General features: G+C 39.6%; 1 protein-coding gene across 5 annotated transcripts; it reads left to right on the plus strand.

Moving 5' to 3' along the window:
- Positions 1-10,665: 10,665 nt before the first annotated feature.
- LOC149816326 (uncharacterized) lies at positions 10,666-16,701 on the plus strand. 5 transcript variants are annotated; one of them, XM_089987111.1, is made up of 4 exons: positions 10,666-11,492; positions 12,917-13,009; positions 15,755-15,822; positions 16,326-16,701. In XM_089987111.1, the coding sequence occupies exons 1-4, from the start codon at positions 10,863-10,865 to the stop codon at positions 16,357-16,359; spliced, it is 825 nt and encodes a 274-aa protein (XP_089843237.1). In that variant the 5' UTR covers positions 10,666-10,862; the 3' UTR covers positions 16,360-16,701. The 5 variants fall into 5 exon arrangements, with proteins under 5 accessions (XP_089843237.1, XP_089843235.1, XP_089843238.1 ...); XM_089987109.1 differs by having other exon boundaries at positions 16,339-16,701; XM_089987112.1 differs by having other exon boundaries at positions 10,756-11,492; positions 12,917-12,967.
- Positions 16,702-17,527: the final 826 nt, after the last annotated feature.

The following is a 17,527-nucleotide window of genomic DNA, read 5'->3' on the forward strand; positions in this document are numbered from 1 at the left end:
CACATAGCCATGGCACTTAGCTGCTCCCTTGATCTCAACTCCCAGCACAGCCGGTTAATGTTTATGAAATAGATAAGAATACTAAAAGTGTTGTAATTGAGACTCTAGGCATGTTGCCTCAAAGGGGTTTGGGGTAGTGGGATGGGACCTAGGCCGCTAGGCAGTTGGTCTAGGTTCAAATCCCATGGGTGTCACCCCTTGCACAAGCCGAAGGGTGGCAGACTCTATGGGAAAGGGGTAAGGCCACGGAGTTTTATGCTGGCAGGATTGTGATCATAAGTATGGCAGGCAGAGCCAACACGGTTAGGTTTCTGATCTTGAGGGTGGTTTCTTTGTGTAAATTTAATAAGTAAAGATTATAGGCATGTTTTAGGTAGGTAGGGGTGTCAACTGATATGCAGGATTATGAATTTTTCAAGCTGTCACAAATATCACCAATCATTTTTAATTATCATATTTTCAAAAGTTGATATAATACCCAAAAAAAATCAACATATCACCTAATTACGTTTTTTTCATGATATATATGCAATAAAAGCAGTTTTTTGGTATTTTTATATTTTTTACATGGTATTCATATGTTTATATTCATTATATAATTTATGTGTTTATATATACCAAAAGTTTTCCCTGTCTTTTCATAAAAAACCAAAAATGCCAAAATTTTGCAGGATTTTTCCCAAGAACGAAACTTATGGCTATATTTTCAAAGTCGTCTAATGTTTAATGACCTAGATCCAATCCACTATAAGCCTACTCTTTTGGAGAATGTCTAATAGATAAGGCCATCAAACACATGTAAACAATAGAGGTAGAGTTGATAATGGTTCAAATCCTGATCCTAATAAAACAAATACCTAAACCCACACATAGGGCTGGTAAATGAGCCGAATGAGCTGAGTCCATGCTGTTTGTGCTTGGCTTAAACAAGTTTGAACCCAGCTTGAGCTTGGGCTCATGCTTGTGGCCATTTACAAGCTTGCAATTCAACCACCTGACCTACCACATCATTTTTAACATAAGCATACATAAAATAACATGTATAGTTGGTCTAACGTGTGCACACTAGCAGTGCCAAGCCAAACACTGGTTGTTCATGCTTGGTTTATTTATCCAGACATGAGCCAAATTTATGGTGTTTAGCTGTATATGTTGCATCAAAAAAAAAAATTGAAAGGAAAGCTGGGGTTAGGCAGACCCCTACCAGTTATACAATTATACCATTAGGTTTTGAACCTGTAACGTCCCAACACAAGGTGACGTGCACTAGTAACTACCTGATTGTAATATCTCATAATTTTGTCATGATTTTTAAAGTTTAAAACATAATTTTAAAATTATATATTTATATTTAATTGATAAAATCATGAGAAAATAATTAAATTGAGGTGACATCAGTTGGGCCTGGGTGTGGCCCACAGCCCACTAACAAGAGCTAATTGAGTTAAGAATAGTTTGAGAAATTTTTAGTTTTTAACATTTAAATTCGAGCAAAATTTAGGTTAAATTCAGGCAAAATTTAAAAGCAGATTAATTGAGTTTAGATCACCGTTAGATCCGTTTCGGAACGTAGATCTCGTAAGAGATCTGTTTAACAGAATTCATATTATAGTGGGCCCAAAAAATGCATTTTTCAAAAATGATCGACCTTTATTTTTGAGCGTTTTTGGGTTGGATCAAATTGGATCTGCTCCATTTAATTCAAGTTAATATAGATCTGGACTCAATTCAAGATCTATATTAACTAAAATCCAGTTCAGGTTGGGATCCATTGGATTTGGATATAATTTAAATTTCGGATCCAATCTGGATCTGAAATTCATCCATGACAATTTTAAAACTAATTTGAATTTAAACTTTTAAAAATACTTTTAAATAAGAATAAGGACGATGTAGAGTTTTACGTGGGGTAGAACTCTCCCATGAGAAAATTCTAAAAGGGGTGTCCCCCTAGAATATTTTTTAAGAACATTAATAAAATAAAATAATAATAATAATAATAAAAGATAAAATCTAGATGGATAAGAGTTCTATGCATAGTACAACTCTACTCTTGTAGAGGCATCTAAAGAAGATGTCACTCCTATCTAAAATAGATATAAAATATATAAAAAGGGGTCTTGAGAAGCCTCTCTCTAGAACTCATGTTAGAGAGAGAGAGAGAGAAATCAGGTGAGGAGAAAGAAAAAAGAAAAAAAAAGAAAAAAGAAAAAAGAAAAATAAAACATTATTCATCTACAATTTCTCTAGTTTTTCGATCTTTGATTTAATTATTTATTTTGTTTTCCAATATTTGTTTCATGGCCATTGTGCAAGCATTGAAAGGAAGGTCGGCTTGGGTTGTACTTTAACACAGAAAGGAAAGGGCTTGATCATAATGACCAAGGGTGGCATCAGACCCGGCTGGCGGTGAGCTCCGGCTGCACTTTGCAGCCCAGTGGCAAATAAAGTCAGGCTGAGACCCGCCCAATTAGAAAATAAGGTCGACACCATGTGCAAAATGCGCAAGGCCTGATAAGCCCTGACCTGAGCCCAATTATAACTGAGTTGAATCGAGATCGAATCTCAATACAGATCAGGCGTAATCGACCCGACCCGGTGCCCACCCTTAATAATGACATCCACCAACTTATCAATCCTTGTTCTGCCCCCATAAAGAAGCCCCAAAAGGTCAAATGCCAAGTTGCATCATGCCATTAAAGGCATGATAAGACCTCTTAAATTTTGTTTCATGGCCATTAAAAGCACAAAGAATTTAATGTCATTTAATTTGATGTCCCATAAAAGTTTTTTTTTTTTTTTTACGACAAGAAGCCCTCGTTGAAGTGAAGAAAACCCCAAGTGGGGCGCAACAACCACCCACTGATACACCCTTGCACTAGTGGAATTTGATGCACCCTCACAACCAAGGTTCTAAGTATGTATCGTTACCTATATAGGTCGGGTTCAAAATAAAATAGGTATCGTATCATATCATATCATAAAAATAAATCATGAATTTTAAATAATTTTTTTTTAAATTCTAAAAAGTATATGAAAAATTAGAAAAAATTTAGCAAAAAGTATAAAAAACATAATACATGAAACAACAATGAATTATACAAAATACAATCATAAAATCATAATATCAAGCATTTATGTCTCTACAAACTGCATAAAACACCATCACCAAGTTTTTTGAAAACATACCATCAATTATCGTCATCATCTTTTTTTTTTCTCCTCCTTCCATATCTACACTATACAACTCAAGAAATCTGACTCTTAAAAAGTTTTTAAAAGCCAAAACTGAAAAATTATGATTCAACTCTTTTTTACATGTGTCGATCTTGTATTGTATGATAAACCATGTACAGTACCATATAAGGTTATATAATATGATACTGATACGATATACACTTGTTTCACAATACTAGTGTGTATCATATTAAATTTCTTAATAATAACCAAGGTTGTTAAATGCGATGAGGCGAAGCGAGGCGTTGAGCATGTTATGAAGCGAGGCGTAAGCCTCGAGGCGTTGAAGCGTAAGCTTCATGATCAAAATAATAAAATATATAATATTAATGAAATATCACTGGTAAATGGTTTTTTAATATAAATATACATATATGAGTTTGTTTGATGGTTGATTTAGTAAATATAAGGTTTTTGAAGGACTTGAAAAATAAATAGCTCCCAATTTTTTTAAATTATAACCTTGAATTTGTTTCCATCAAAAGCGGCCTAAACAAAAAAAAATCTTATTGATGCATATAAATATTTTTTTCTTTGGACATATCAAATGCATACATGCAATAGAACTATCATGAAACTATAGTTTTTCTGCAATGCACTTTTGCGCACATCTCTTATGCAAGATTTTTAATGGTTTACCACCACGCAATTAATCGGGAGCTATTAATGCTATTGAAAGTTGCATCAAACATTTAGCTGAAAACATAGTGAGGGCAATCCAAACAGTGTTATATTTGAAATTATTTTAGATAATTATGTATTCAAAGCAATTCTAGAACGCTTCAGGTACTGAGGGTACCTTGAGCATGCGCCTCGCCTGTGAGGCGTACGCTCAAGTACTGAGGTGTAGGCCTCTCACAACACTATATGTATCATATTATATAGTACTGTATAATATGATACATACAACCTTGCTCAAAACCACCCTGTTGTGTGTGGTAAAAAAAGTTGAGGAGTCTAGGCTGGATCAATTCAAAGGCACATGAGATGGGTGATGTCATAGGTGCTCTGAATGCCGTTCATTGAACAGCAGCACAAACGCCATGACTTGATGACTTGCTTATAAGATGAATCTCACAAAAATTTCATGTCCCAGATGAACGGCATCCATAACTTGGAGAGTGATGCTGCGGTATGTCACATGGATGAACGGCATTCAAGGGTGTTGGGATCAGGTGCAATGACGTGGGACAGATGCAATGTACCGCTGCACTTGATCACCGTCCATTTGTTGTTGGGCTCTACTCTGATAAGTCGTACGAGAGGATATGGAGAGAGACGCATTGCATTTGTGCAATGTGGTTGGACCTGATCCATTCAAGGAACCTCTCCCACTTTGATCCGTTCTCATTTATAATTTGTTTTTAGTGATACGTGGCGACAGGTCATTGGGGATGAGAATGTCAGCCATGAGTGGACGGGTCATTTAATTGAAACTCTTGACTCGTTACCCAGCTTCGATGGTGACCACACAACTCCTCTCTCAATCACGTTACGGTCTCTACATGCCTCCACGTTTAATCAATTTCCTTTTCCACAGGGTATTGTGCATTCGCAAAAAAACACTTTGGATCCAGTCCCATGCAAGATGTAACCGGATCTATCATAATTTGGTTCAAACCAAAACCCTTTTGCAAGATCCAAATTAACCCAATCGCATCTAAATCCTTTTTAAACATCTCGTTCTCAGAAGATCTTGACAAGGAGACCCACGGGGTTTGGCTTAGTGGGATGGGGCTTACACCGTCTGACGGACAGTATAGGTTCAAATCTCATGGGCGTCACCTCCTTAAGCTTGGCGACTTCTTGGGGTCGATGGGTAAGCTCTCAAAGTTTTATGCCGACAGGTCTATGTGCTTGGGGCAGTTTCTCCGATTAAAAGAAAAGATCTTGACAAGGGACACTCATATTTTGAAGATGGTTTGTCTTGAGAAATTTTGTTACACATTAAAAAAAAATATATTATATGAAACATACTTAAGGTATAAATAAAAATGTTACTACAAAAAAAGCATTGGTATCACATTAATATCATGATAAAAACATTATATTTTCAAAATAAATGATATTAATTTTTTTTTTAGATTACATAATAGGAAGAAGAAATGTGTAGCCCACCAAAATCAAATCAAAAGCTTCAATAACTATTAAGCTTGAAACACAAAGAGTCATGGGCAAAGACTCCTCTATATTATATAAGAGGTTTTTGTGCATCACCAAGGATCAGGCTATACTCAATCACAACTCGTGGAAGACGGTCATAGACAATAGAAAGATGGTGTTGCGTAAGGCAGTTTATGCAAGTATATTGTCTAACTATAATTTAATAAATAGATTAAAATGAGTGTTACTAACTATATTTTAATAATTTAGTTTAGAAAGAGTTTGTTTTAGACAAAAATATACCTGAATATGAGTGATGCGTGGAGAAGCATCTTCAGCTATCATATTGCGAGAAGGTTTTCACAAGCATTATCAGAAGTTTCAAAACCATAACATATCATAACAACATCCTCCCGAAAGAGTCAACTCTAAAGTGTGGAAAGAGATTTGCAAGTTTTTCACCAAAGACTATTAGATGAAAAATATTTGATATGTATTTATAAGTAAATAAATATTTACTTTTTTTATATTTTCGTCTACTAATTGATCATTCTTAGATTAATATCGGGCATTGAAGAAAAATTTAACGAATAGAGCAAAATAATCTGTCCAACATACCAGTGGATCGTTTCGTATCTTCAGAGGTTTCATACGAGGGTAAGTTTTTTATTCTCTAAGTTTATTTTTTTCATATAGCATACTGTTAAATATGTTTGATCTAATAGATTCTTAATTTGTTATGTGCAGACTGAAATAGATGGGTAGAAACCGACGACGAGTGTGTTATATAAAGAGACATGCACTGCTTCAGATCGCACGATATTCATCTGTACCAGTTTAAGGATGTATGTTTTAAGTTGAATGTTTGAGGATATATGTTTGAAGTGTATTTGAAGTTTTTGTTGAAAATATGTTTTGCTTGCAAGTTTTTTAATGTAAAAAAAATTTAAAAATAATTTTTAATTTTTAATTTTTAATTTGTAGGTTTATATCTTATAACAGAGACATTCTTATCTCGTTGTTATAGTCGGCCTACAATGAGTTAATTCTTCCTGTTATAACTTACAATGACAATTTAATGTTCGTCATTATAGGCTATTACGGTAAGATAAAAATGTTATAACCTATGAATAACCTATACCGGTGAGCAAGAGATCTCGTCGTTATAGGGTATCTCATTGTTAAAATAACCATGCAGTTATAGGCTACCTTGCCGCTATTACTGTTTTCAGTTCCAGCAAAAATCTTCGTTGGTATTGATTTACTCTTCCACGACGACTTATAAATGTCACCATTATTGATCAAAAAAGACTATTTTTTTCTAGCAACTTATAATTAAGAATTCTCGCCGTTATACCCCAATAGCGGTGAGAAATAGAATAATAGCGATGCGAAAAATCACCGCTATTGACCCTCATCCTTGTAGTGTTTTCACAAGTCGTCCGGATCAGATGAGCAAAGCCCTTTGTGGGTCTTTTAGACGCCATTGTCATGTGATACAAAAGTCAGACCCCCTCTTGTATCTCGTGATTTTGCCAACAAAAATAAGGTTAGGATTAGGTGACATTGAAAATAACCTCCCATACGTTTTACAAGTGGGCTATCGTGTCCCTTGGTGGCTTTTGTCCTCCTCCTTTGCGATAGTCCATCTAGATTCTAGTTCACTTTAAAACTCTTTTTCTTTTATTATTTATTTTGTTTTCCAATTTTGTTTCATGGCTGTTGTGCTCTTACACAAATGAAGGTCGGCTTGGGTTGTACTTTAACACATTGAAAGGGCTTGGTCATAATGTCTAAGGGTGGCCATCGGGCCAGGCTGACCGTCGAGCTCCGGCTGCACTTTGCAGCCCAGACTCAAATAAATTCAGGCTGAGCCCCGCCCGCTTAGATAATCAGGTCGACTCCACGTGCAAAATGCACAAGGACCGATAAGCCCGATCCATTAACTGGGTCTGGCTTAAAGGTCTCGCCCTGACCTGAGCCCAATTATAACTGAGTCGAATCAAGCTCGAATCTCAATACAGGTCAGGAGTAACCGGCCCCAACCCGATGTCCACCCTTAATAATGACATCCACCAACTTATGAATCCTTCGTTTCATGGGTCACTAGCAAATATAATGCCCGTCTCATAACCATGCTGTCCCCATAAAGAAGCCCTAAATGTCAAATGTCAAGTTGCATCATGCCATAACAGGCAAGATGAGAGCTACTTTTAAAATTAGTAAAAAAATGTACATGAGGGAGACAACTTTGGACTATTTTACGATAGGCTACAAGCCTTATGTTTCAAAACACAAGGAATTTCATGCCATTTAATTTGAGGTCGGATTTTTTTTTTTATTTTTTTTTTTGTTTTCTTACGACAAAGTACCCTCATTAAAGTGAGAAAAAACCCAAGTGGGGCACTACACCCACCCACCTAGACACCCTCACAATCAAGGTTGTAAGTATCGTATCGTTACCTAAATCGGATGGGTTCAAAATAAGACATGTGTTTATCATATCATAAAAATCATAAATTTTAAATAAAAAAAATTAAATTTTTTAAAAATTATATAAAAAATTTAATAAAAAAGAGCAAAAAATGTAAAAAATATAACACATGAAACAACGACGAATTGCACAAAATACAACCATAAAATCACATATGAAGCATTTATATCTCTTGGAGTTGCATAAAATATCGTAACCAAGTTTTTTTTTTTAAATATACCATCAATTATCATCATCGTCATTGTCTTTTTTTATTTTCTCCTCCTTCGACATCCACACTATACAATTCAGGGAGTCGACTCTCAAGAGTTTTTTAAAATTCAAAACTGAAAAAATTTGATTCAACTCTTTTTTTTGTGTGTCAACCTTTATCGTATGATATACCATGCATCGAAAGATAGAGTACGATATAGGGTTATATAGTATGATAAAGATACCATATGCACTTGTATCACAATATGATTGTGTATCATATTAATTTTCTTCAAAATAACTATATGTATCATACCTTATCATATAATACGAGACATAGAACCTTGCTCACAACCACCCTGTTGTGTGTGGTAAAAAAAAGTTGAGGTGTCTAGGCTGGATCAATTCAAAGGCACATGAGATGGGTGATGTCATAGGTGCTCTGAATGCCGTTCACTGAACTGCAGCCAAACACCATGACTTGATAACTTGCTTGATGCTGCGATATATGACATGGATGAACAGCATTCAAGGGTGTTGGGATCAGGTGCAATCACATGGCACAGATGCAACGTACCGCTGCACTTGATCACCGTCCATTTTGTTGTTGGGCTCCACTCTGATAAGTCGTACGAGAGGATCTGGAGAGCGACGCATTGCATTTGTGCAATGTGGTTGGACCTGATCCATTCAAGGCACCTCTCCCACTTTGATCCGTTCTCATTTATAATTTGTTTTTAGTGATACGTGGCGACAGGTCATTGGGGGTGAGAATGTCAGCCATGAGTGGACGGGTCATTTAATTGAAACTCTTGATTCGTTACCCAGATTCAATGGTGACAACACAACTCCTCTCTCAATCACTTTACGGTCTCCACATGCCTCCGCATTTAATCAATTTCGTTTTCCACAGTGTATTGTGCATTCGCACTAAAAGCACTTTGGATCGAGTCCCATGCAAGATGTAACCGGATATATCATAATTTGGTTCAAACCCAAAACCCTCTTGCAAGATCCAAATTAACCCAATCGCATCGATCTAAATCCTTTTCATACATCTCGTTCTCAGAAGATCTTGACAAGGAGACCCAAGGGGTTTGGAGTAGTGGGATGGGCCTAGACCGTTTGACGGACAGTGTAGGTTCAAATCTCATGGGCATCACCCCCCTAAGGTTGGCGACTTCTTGGGGTCGATGGGTAAGCTCTCCGAGTTTACGCCAACATGGACCATAAGTACGGCAGGCTAAACCAGCGGTTAGGTCTATGTGCTTGGGGCGGTTTCTTCCGAGTAAAGAAAAGATCTTCAAATTAAAGAGACTCATATTTTGAAGATGGTTTGTCTTGAGAAATGTTGTTACACATTAAAAAAATATATTGTATGAAACATATGTAAGGTATAAATTAAAATGTGAACAATATAAAAATACTACAAAAAAGCATTCGTATCACATTAATATCATGATAAAAACATTATATTAAAAAAAAATGATATTTAAAAATTTCCTTTTTGGTATTATAGCATAGTTGGAATTTTATCGTGTTATTTTCAAAAAAATATCAGCATTATTTGCGAATTGTGACATAGCTCTAAATTTGCATATGGAATAACTCGATGTGTTCTCAATGAGATCTGGTCAATCATCTTAGGAATTAGGATCTTACATGATCGACATACAAAAACTCCAGATCTTCGTGGGGTTCATTAGGGCTGGTAATTTATCCGAGAGAACCCAACAGAGGGTGTTCAAGCTGACCATTTTTTCTTTGTTCTTTTTTTTGGTGGTGAGCCAATTAGCTGAGGTTGAGTTAAATGAGCCGAGCTCAAGCTGTCTCATTTTTAATTAAGATATTCTTTAAAAAATAAAAAATAAAAAATAAAAAATAAAAACAATAAAATTTAGACTCTAAATCAATTGATTGAAGCTTAAACTGGCTTATTTACAAAATAATTGCACAATTCAGGGGCATTTGCATGTCATGGAATGAGGTGCTGCGGCACCCCAATTCCGTCCACTGCCGCGAAAATGGAATCGGACTTCCTCCTCCCCCCCCCCCCCCCCCCCCCCCACACACACACACACACACACACACACAGGAACTGTTTTTGTGAAAAAGGAGGGTTTAGAGTGCATTTTGGCATGCCCATCGAGGTAAATCCATGCTCCCACGTTTCTTTCTAAATTTTGGTGTGTTTCCACAAAAAATGCCCATTTTTTCGTGACATGCAAACGGCCCCTCAAAGCTATAAGCAACAGAATTTGAACTCTAAGCTTCTTGCCTCTATGCCAAACACATCTTCATTACTAGTTAATGAGCTATACAAGCCGAGCCGAGCCGAGCCGAGCCAAACACCCTGTTGTTTATGTTCAGGCTTGCCGAGCCGAACACCTGTCCGAGCCTATTTGACGAGTTATAACGGGCTCTTTACGAGCTAAAAACAAGCCAGGTCGCGAGCGGCTGTTCTCATTTCCTACATATGAATCTGTTTGGATCCTAGTACGTCAGATCCGACTAAACAAATTCAGGCCATACCCGAACCAAAAACTCCGCTCATCTGCTGTCACACTCAAACCAGAGCACGCTGGATCAAGCCATTGGCGGTTCATAAATACCGGATCGACCAATTCAAAGCTAGGGCGCTCACCATCTGAGCCCTCCCCACCATCAAATCCTCCCTCCCCTCCTTACCAATCACCACCCCTCGACTCCAAATGATCGATCTCCCACCCCCAAGTCATCAAAAACTCCAGAAAACTCTCCTACTCTGAAGAAATCACCCCGAGATCGAAACCCGCAGAACCCACCTTCCATTTCCGACCGGTTCGGCCTCCGGAGAATGGGCCGAGCTCGATGGTTCAGCTTCACGGCATCGACGGACCAATGCTACAGTTTCACCTTCCTCCGGGCGGGGCTGACGCCCGTCACGGTTGATTTCCGAGACGGGACGACGATGCACTGCTGGGCTCCGAAGCGACCCAGAGCTGCCCGCCCCAACCTCCTCTGCATCCACGGCTTCGGCGCCAACGCGAAGTGGCAGTGGAGCGGTCACCTTCCCGACCTCGTCGCCCACTTCAACGTCTACGTCCCCGACCTCCTCTTCTTCGGCGAGTCCCTAACGGTTTTGCCAGACCGCTCCGAGTCATTCCAAGCTCGCTGCATCGTCAGGCTGATGGCGGAGCTCGGCGTCACGAGGATGAGCGTCGCGGGGATCAGCTACGGCGGGTTCGTCGGGTACCAGATCGCCGAGTTGTTCCCGGAGAAGGTTGATCGCGTCGTCCTCTGCTGTGCCGGGGTGTGCATGGAGCTCAGGGACCTGGAGCAGGGCTTGTTCAGGGTGTCCGACTTGGGGATGGCCATCAGCATCCTGATCCCGCAGACGCCGGAGAAGCTCAAGGAGCTCATGCGCTTCGTCTACTACCGGCCACCTCCGACGCCTCCTTCTTGCTTCTTGGAGGATTTCATTCATGTGTGTGAGCCACTTCTTTCTTTTTCTTCCTCTACCATAATTGACGAACTTTTTTTCTTGGATTTATAACTCGAAGAAACCCAGCACTAAGACCTGGTGGGGCTGGCTCATCGCTACGACCCTTGCCCTTACGGTCTATACTACCCATTAGCTTGCATGCTGTGCTCCTACTTTCTATCTAACTGAGAAGCCGTAAAACCTTGAGACCTGACGCTAGCAGGCAGAGGAGGTGACGCCAATGAAAATCTAACCTGGACTGCTCGTCTAGCAACCAAGGCCCCCACCCCACTACGCCTACGCCAACCCTGTGCGGGTTAGAGTTCATAATTTCGATGGTAGGAAAGAAGTAGAGAGATTGGTGCAAAGCTGCAACTAGTTACAGCACGGAAGCGCTCTTTGGCCTCCTTTCATCTTGCATGGGTTATGTGGGGGAGTAGATCCATTGATTGGGCCAAGTACTTAACAAAAGAAACTCAGTCCACACAAAACACAGAAAATCACTGCATGAAACAGCAAAAATCATCACGCGCAATGATTTCTTTCGCCGGGTAACTTCGTTAAATACTCGTCCCGATCATTGAATCAGCTCTTGGCTATTTGGGGTAATAGACTAGAGTGCTATATGGTTGGTGGTCGTGTTCTCAACAGAGTTTTACCTCGCAGGAAGGTGGGCCTGTTAAGTGACCCGTTCCTTCGTCATAAAAAAAGACAGGGCCTAGCTAAATCCATAACTTTCATCAAACGGTGGATTTCATATTCATCTAAATTATAGGATCTCAGATCATTTTGGATCTAAGATTGGGCCGGTGGGATTCAAACCATATACCCTACGTCACACTTAAAGGAGGTGTTTGAATCTCTTGAATTTCAGATCTAAGGGTGGAGCTCGTACCAAATACAAGCAATTCGATCACCATTTATATCCCTCATTTTTTTTAGAATCCAAGTTTTTTCTTACACCAATAAACTCGGGAGTGAGTGAGATGGTTTTCCTTTGGTTATGTAAATACTTCACAAATTCCTTGTGGGGCTAGAAATATGTAATCCCTCAGACATTCAAATGCACTGGTTTTGCATCTTTTCAAAATGAGGTTTCTGCATTATACAAGTGGGCAGACAAGGAGCGGAAGGAAGGACAAACGCTACACGGACACACCTGGCTGTTTGTTTGTTTGTTTGTTTGTCAAGGACACATCCCGTGTGGTCCCCTTAACAACACGGCCGCGGGGACCGTGTTTTGTCCCTCACAGCACGTGTTGTCCCTGCGTATCAAATGCAGGACATCACTGCACGGGGACCTTATTGTCCTGGAACGGCATTCGACCCACATGTCAAACACCCCCTTAGTTTTTTATGTGTTTTTCATGGTTGTTGTTATGTATTTTACTTGCTATTTATACGTGCTGGGTGACATATGGTTGCAGGTCATGTGCACCGAGTGTGTAAAGGAGAAAAAGGAGCTGGTCATGGACTTGGTCAGTAACAGAAAATGTTCTGATTTACCTCGAATTACCCAGGTATAATTATTATGTAATTTTTGTTGAGCACGTTTGTAAGAGTGATGCAAAGTGGAAAATTCGTAAGGGTTTTCTGACCCTTCCAAACGAGAGAGACTTTTTACTAAAAAGTACACTTTTTTTATCAGAAACATTTCTCCATGTGAGGTGAGGAAATGTTCACCCAAGAGAAAATTTATTTTTACACCCCCCCCCCCCCCCACACCGCCATCTCACCACCCTCCTCCTCCTCCTCTCTCTCATTTTTTCACATTTTTCCACTCTGTTTTTCTCATACTATACAAACAACCAGAACTTTCTTTTGAAAAACTTCTCATAAAAAACTCTCATAGGTAAAACTTTCTTTTCCTATGAGAGTTTTTCTCTCTTCCAAACTTGCCCGCCTTAGTTTTCAAAGATATACACTTATTTTTTCAAGAAACATGAGTTGTTTTTTATATTACCTAACTCTAGTCAACTCTTTTTTTTTTTAATTCATAACCCTAAGAAACAGCACAAATTAAGACTGGTTGCACTGGCTCCTGCCATGCATACCTACGGTCGTCGTGCCTCCAAGGCCTATGCTACGCATTGGCTTGCGCAGAGAGGCGATGCTCATGAGAATAAAACCTTTACTGCCTTTCTAGCAGCCAAGGCCCCACTAAGCCAACCTCCCATGGAGATCTAGTCAACTCTGTAAAATGACATTTTAACTTTTTCTTTCTCTAAATTGTTCAATGTCGCTTTTATAACTTCCCGCGCTTAATTTGTTAGCTGCAGTTAGAAAGAACTAAGTAGGTAGAGTTAACAAAGGCAGTTATCCTGGCAAATTTTTTTTAAAAGGCAAGCAATTTATCTTAAATATTTGAAAACTAAAAATGCTAGATGTACATTTAATTAACATGCATTAGGCACCTATATGTAGATTACCTTAGAATTTAGCAGTAGATGCATAGGCATTGTTGGGCAGATCTAGGTCATTGGTTTAAGGGGTAGAACCAGAAAAGGGTGTAGAAAATAAAAGGAGCCTAATTGTGTTGAGCACCTCACCTACCAATCTACGTCTAACTATCGGGCTTACATGAACTTAACACCTTTTTTTTTGGATAATCCAATGTAGAAAAAACCCTCATCACCAATCGCACATTGACTGAGCTCTGCGGCAAGGGACGCCGCCCGTGAGTTTTGAACTTGTGACGTCCCATCAACTTGGTGACATTCACAAGCCACCACTCCCAAATGAAGGGAGGCCTTGTGGGCTCATGAAACTATATTCCAAATTTGTTGCTATTGTTGGTTGTAACTTGCAACCCTTAGTTTTTATATAGACATGCTAAGATAATTACCTCCATGGTATTTGAACCCGAGTTGCCTAGGTTACGATAGTGTGACTGAACCAGTCTGCTATCGCATTGGACACCTATTGTTTTTGTTGTAAGATGTGTGTTTCTAGGTCAAGAGAGATGGCGGTTGTGTTTAGGAAAGAAGTTAGTAGTTGGAAAGGTATTAAAAAAACAAACATGTTTATATGCTTTCAATGGCATTGCGTTTACCTAAAGTAGGGATGGCAGTGGACCGGGGGCAAGCGGGGCCCCGCCTCGCCCCGTTTGGACCGGGGATGAAGGGTATGAAACGGGGATGGAGGCGGGGATGAAGGTTAAAAATCCATCCCCGTCCGGGGGTGGAGGTGGGGATGGACGTGCACTTTTCCCTGCCCCGTCCCCGCCCCAACCACTTTTCCCCGCAATATCCCTGCCCCGCCCTGCCTCATCCCCGTTTGAACCAGGGATGGAGGACATGAAACAGGGATGAAGGCGGGGGTGGAGGATAAAATCCATCCCCGCCGGGGATGGAGGCGGGGGTGGAGGATGAAATCTTGAGGCGGGGCGGGGGTGGAGACCAAGGTTGTTAAATGCGATGAGGCGAATCGAGGTGTTGAGCCTGCGCTTCACCTCTGAGGCGTACACCTCAGTAGGTACTGAGGCGTACGCCTCTCACAACATGAGTGTGATGCCTCAACGCGAAGTATTATCTAAAATATCGTGATGCCTCAACGCGAAGTATTATCTAAAATATCGTAAAAATGTGGCATCACACTCAACGCCTCACGCTAGTGAAACATTTCATCATTATTATGGTGAACATGGCTGCTTCTAACCCAAAAATCCCAGATTTGGGTTAGAAACTTTTTATATTTACTTTAAGCGCATCACAGTAATGCCTCAGTACCTTGAGCGTGTGCCTCGCCTCTGAGGCGTACGCTTCAGGTAACCTCTCACAACACTGGTGGGAGACCTTGTCCTCCGCCCCTCCCCGCCCCACTGCCATCCCTAACCTAAAGTTGTGTAGTTTACGTTTAGGTGCCTAATGTATGGCAAATTTATGTGTAGCTCCTCAAGTTTCACATATTTAAGATAAATACCTAACTTTTATCAAATTGCTAAGATGGCTGAACTCTAGCTAACTTTTAAAAAATGACTGTTTGCCTTTTCCTCTCACTTTGGTAACTTTCTCGTGTTTGCATTTACAGCTAAAAACAAATAAGTAATTTCAAAGAGAAAATTAATCACTGGTGGCTAACTAAATAATTTTTGAAAAAAATGAGGCATTTTCTTTAAATATAAAGAAGCTTAAGCTGGGCAAACGTAAATTCACCATAGTGCTTGTGTAAATTACCTATGTTTTTATTTTGCCTATGATAATTCTCACAAATAAGCCAATCTTGGTCTTATGAGGATGACAGCGATTATTTGACTCTTGTTACAGCCGACGCTAATAATTTGGGGTGAACATGACAAAATTTTTCCCGTGGAGCTAGGCCACCGGCTCAAGAGGTTAGTTCATTAAAGCTGTGTTTGAGAGCTGGAGAAGTAGGGATGTAAAGGGTTCGGGTTTGGGTCGGATGTAACCAATACCAGATTCAACTAATAGGATGTTAGCTAAGCAGATGAATTTGGATTTGGATTTGGATTTGGATGGAGAAAAACTCATACTAAACCTGCATTTTTTACATGTAATCAGATTTCATAGCAAAAAACCAGAACCATATCTGCATCCAATATGGATTTGGCTTAGCAAATCTGAGTAAACAGAATTGGATTCAGTCAGATACTGAATAAAATTCGATCCATCGACATTCCGGAGGCGGGAGGCCATCTCCGGTCCCGTCTCCCAAAGACCGAATCCCAAACAGCAGGGATATTTACGGATGCCATGTCTCCGCTCTCATCTCTGGCTCCCAAACAGAGCCTAATTAAGTGTTTTTCCTTTCTATTGTTTTCTTCTCTTTATGATGTTATAATCATGCTTTCCCTCTTAATTTCCCACATTGATGAAGATTTAAGTTGCAGACATATAGGAGAGAATGCTGAACTAGTTGTCATAAAGAAAGCTGGCCATGCTGTGAATATAGAGAAGCCCAGGGATTTTGTGAAGCATTTGAAGAGATTCTTGATTGACCCACTGCATGACAAGAACAAGGCAGACTCAGAGTTTTCATGGTGCAGCTCACTAAGCCAAGCCATGCATGCATACATCAGACATCTCCAGCAAGCCTCTACTTATTGGGTTCGGTTCATAAAGAAGTAAGGGCGGTGCTCTCAGATCTAGTTTGCTTGATCTTGCTCTGCTGGGTCTATATATGGGATTTCTTGTCCTGGATTTACATGTAAAATTGTAAATTGATCCTTCTACAATAAAAATTGAAGGCCGTATTCAAATTTTAATTTTTTTTTGTGGCAAACCGAATCATGGCTTGTTTGAGTTGCTTGAGGCCGTTTGATAAAGGGTCCGCGCTCGGTTCGCCGCCTTGAAACTGATCTAAAACTAAAGAAAAAAATAGAGAAAAACAGGAAAAACCATCAAATGATAAAAAAAAATGTTTTTTCTGAATTTTTAATTTTTAATTTTCAATTTGAAAATTGCTGGTTGTACGACCGCATGTGTGACTGCAACATGCATTTGGATCACAAATTCACAATACAAATGAATAGAGGGACATTGCCTGGTGCAAGGGTAGGGCGCTTAGGCTGTCAATGTCAACACATAAGTTTTGAGTCATAAAGGTGCACAAAATAAGTGAGCAGATCCAGTGATTGAGGCCGAACACTTATAAAAGTGTTGGGCCCCAACCACTGGCTGCCACGTCAGTGACTGCCCCTTTATTAAAAAGGGGTCCCACGTCTCCCGCTTTATTTAAAGGTGGCAAACACTTATAAAAAGTGTTCGCCTCGATCACCTAACCACGCCTTTACAAAATGAAAAAAAGGTTGAGACTGACCCCAGTCATTAAAATCACCCGATATTTTGAAATTTTCGTGATTGTATCCCGAGAAATTCACGTGCTGTGAAAATGTAGATAAGATCCAGTACCATTCAAAATCTCACCTATTGTAAATACATTGCAGTTTTATCACAATATTATTGTGGTGCAGTGTAGTGACATATTTTTTTGTGCCATGTGATTGCACCTGAGCTATCCTTGGGTATATAACAATACTACTAAGGCCGAGTTCTACCCCGTGTGTAATGTTTTTTTGG

Source organism: Nuphar pumila, chromosome 14 (genome assembly GCF_984573655.1).
Source record: "Nuphar pumila chromosome 14, dmNupPumi1.hap1.1, whole genome shotgun sequence".
Classification (NCBI taxonomy): Eukaryota; Viridiplantae; Streptophyta; class Magnoliopsida; order Nymphaeales; family Nymphaeaceae; genus Nuphar; species Nuphar pumila.

Bases quoted from the DNA above. Each gene is read 5' to 3' on its own strand.
- LOC149816326 (XM_089987109.1), top strand. From the start codon at position 10,863: ATGGGCCGAGCTCGATGGTTCAGCTTCACGGCATCGACGGACCAATGC. The intron at 13,010-15,754 runs GTATAATTATTA...CTCTTGTTACAG, and splicing joins ATTTACCTCGAATTACCCAG to CCGACGCTAATAATTTGGGG. The intron at 15,823-16,338 runs GTTAGTTCATTA...TTTAAGTTGCAG, and splicing joins CTAGGCCACCGGCTCAAGAG to ACATATAGGAGAGAATGCTG.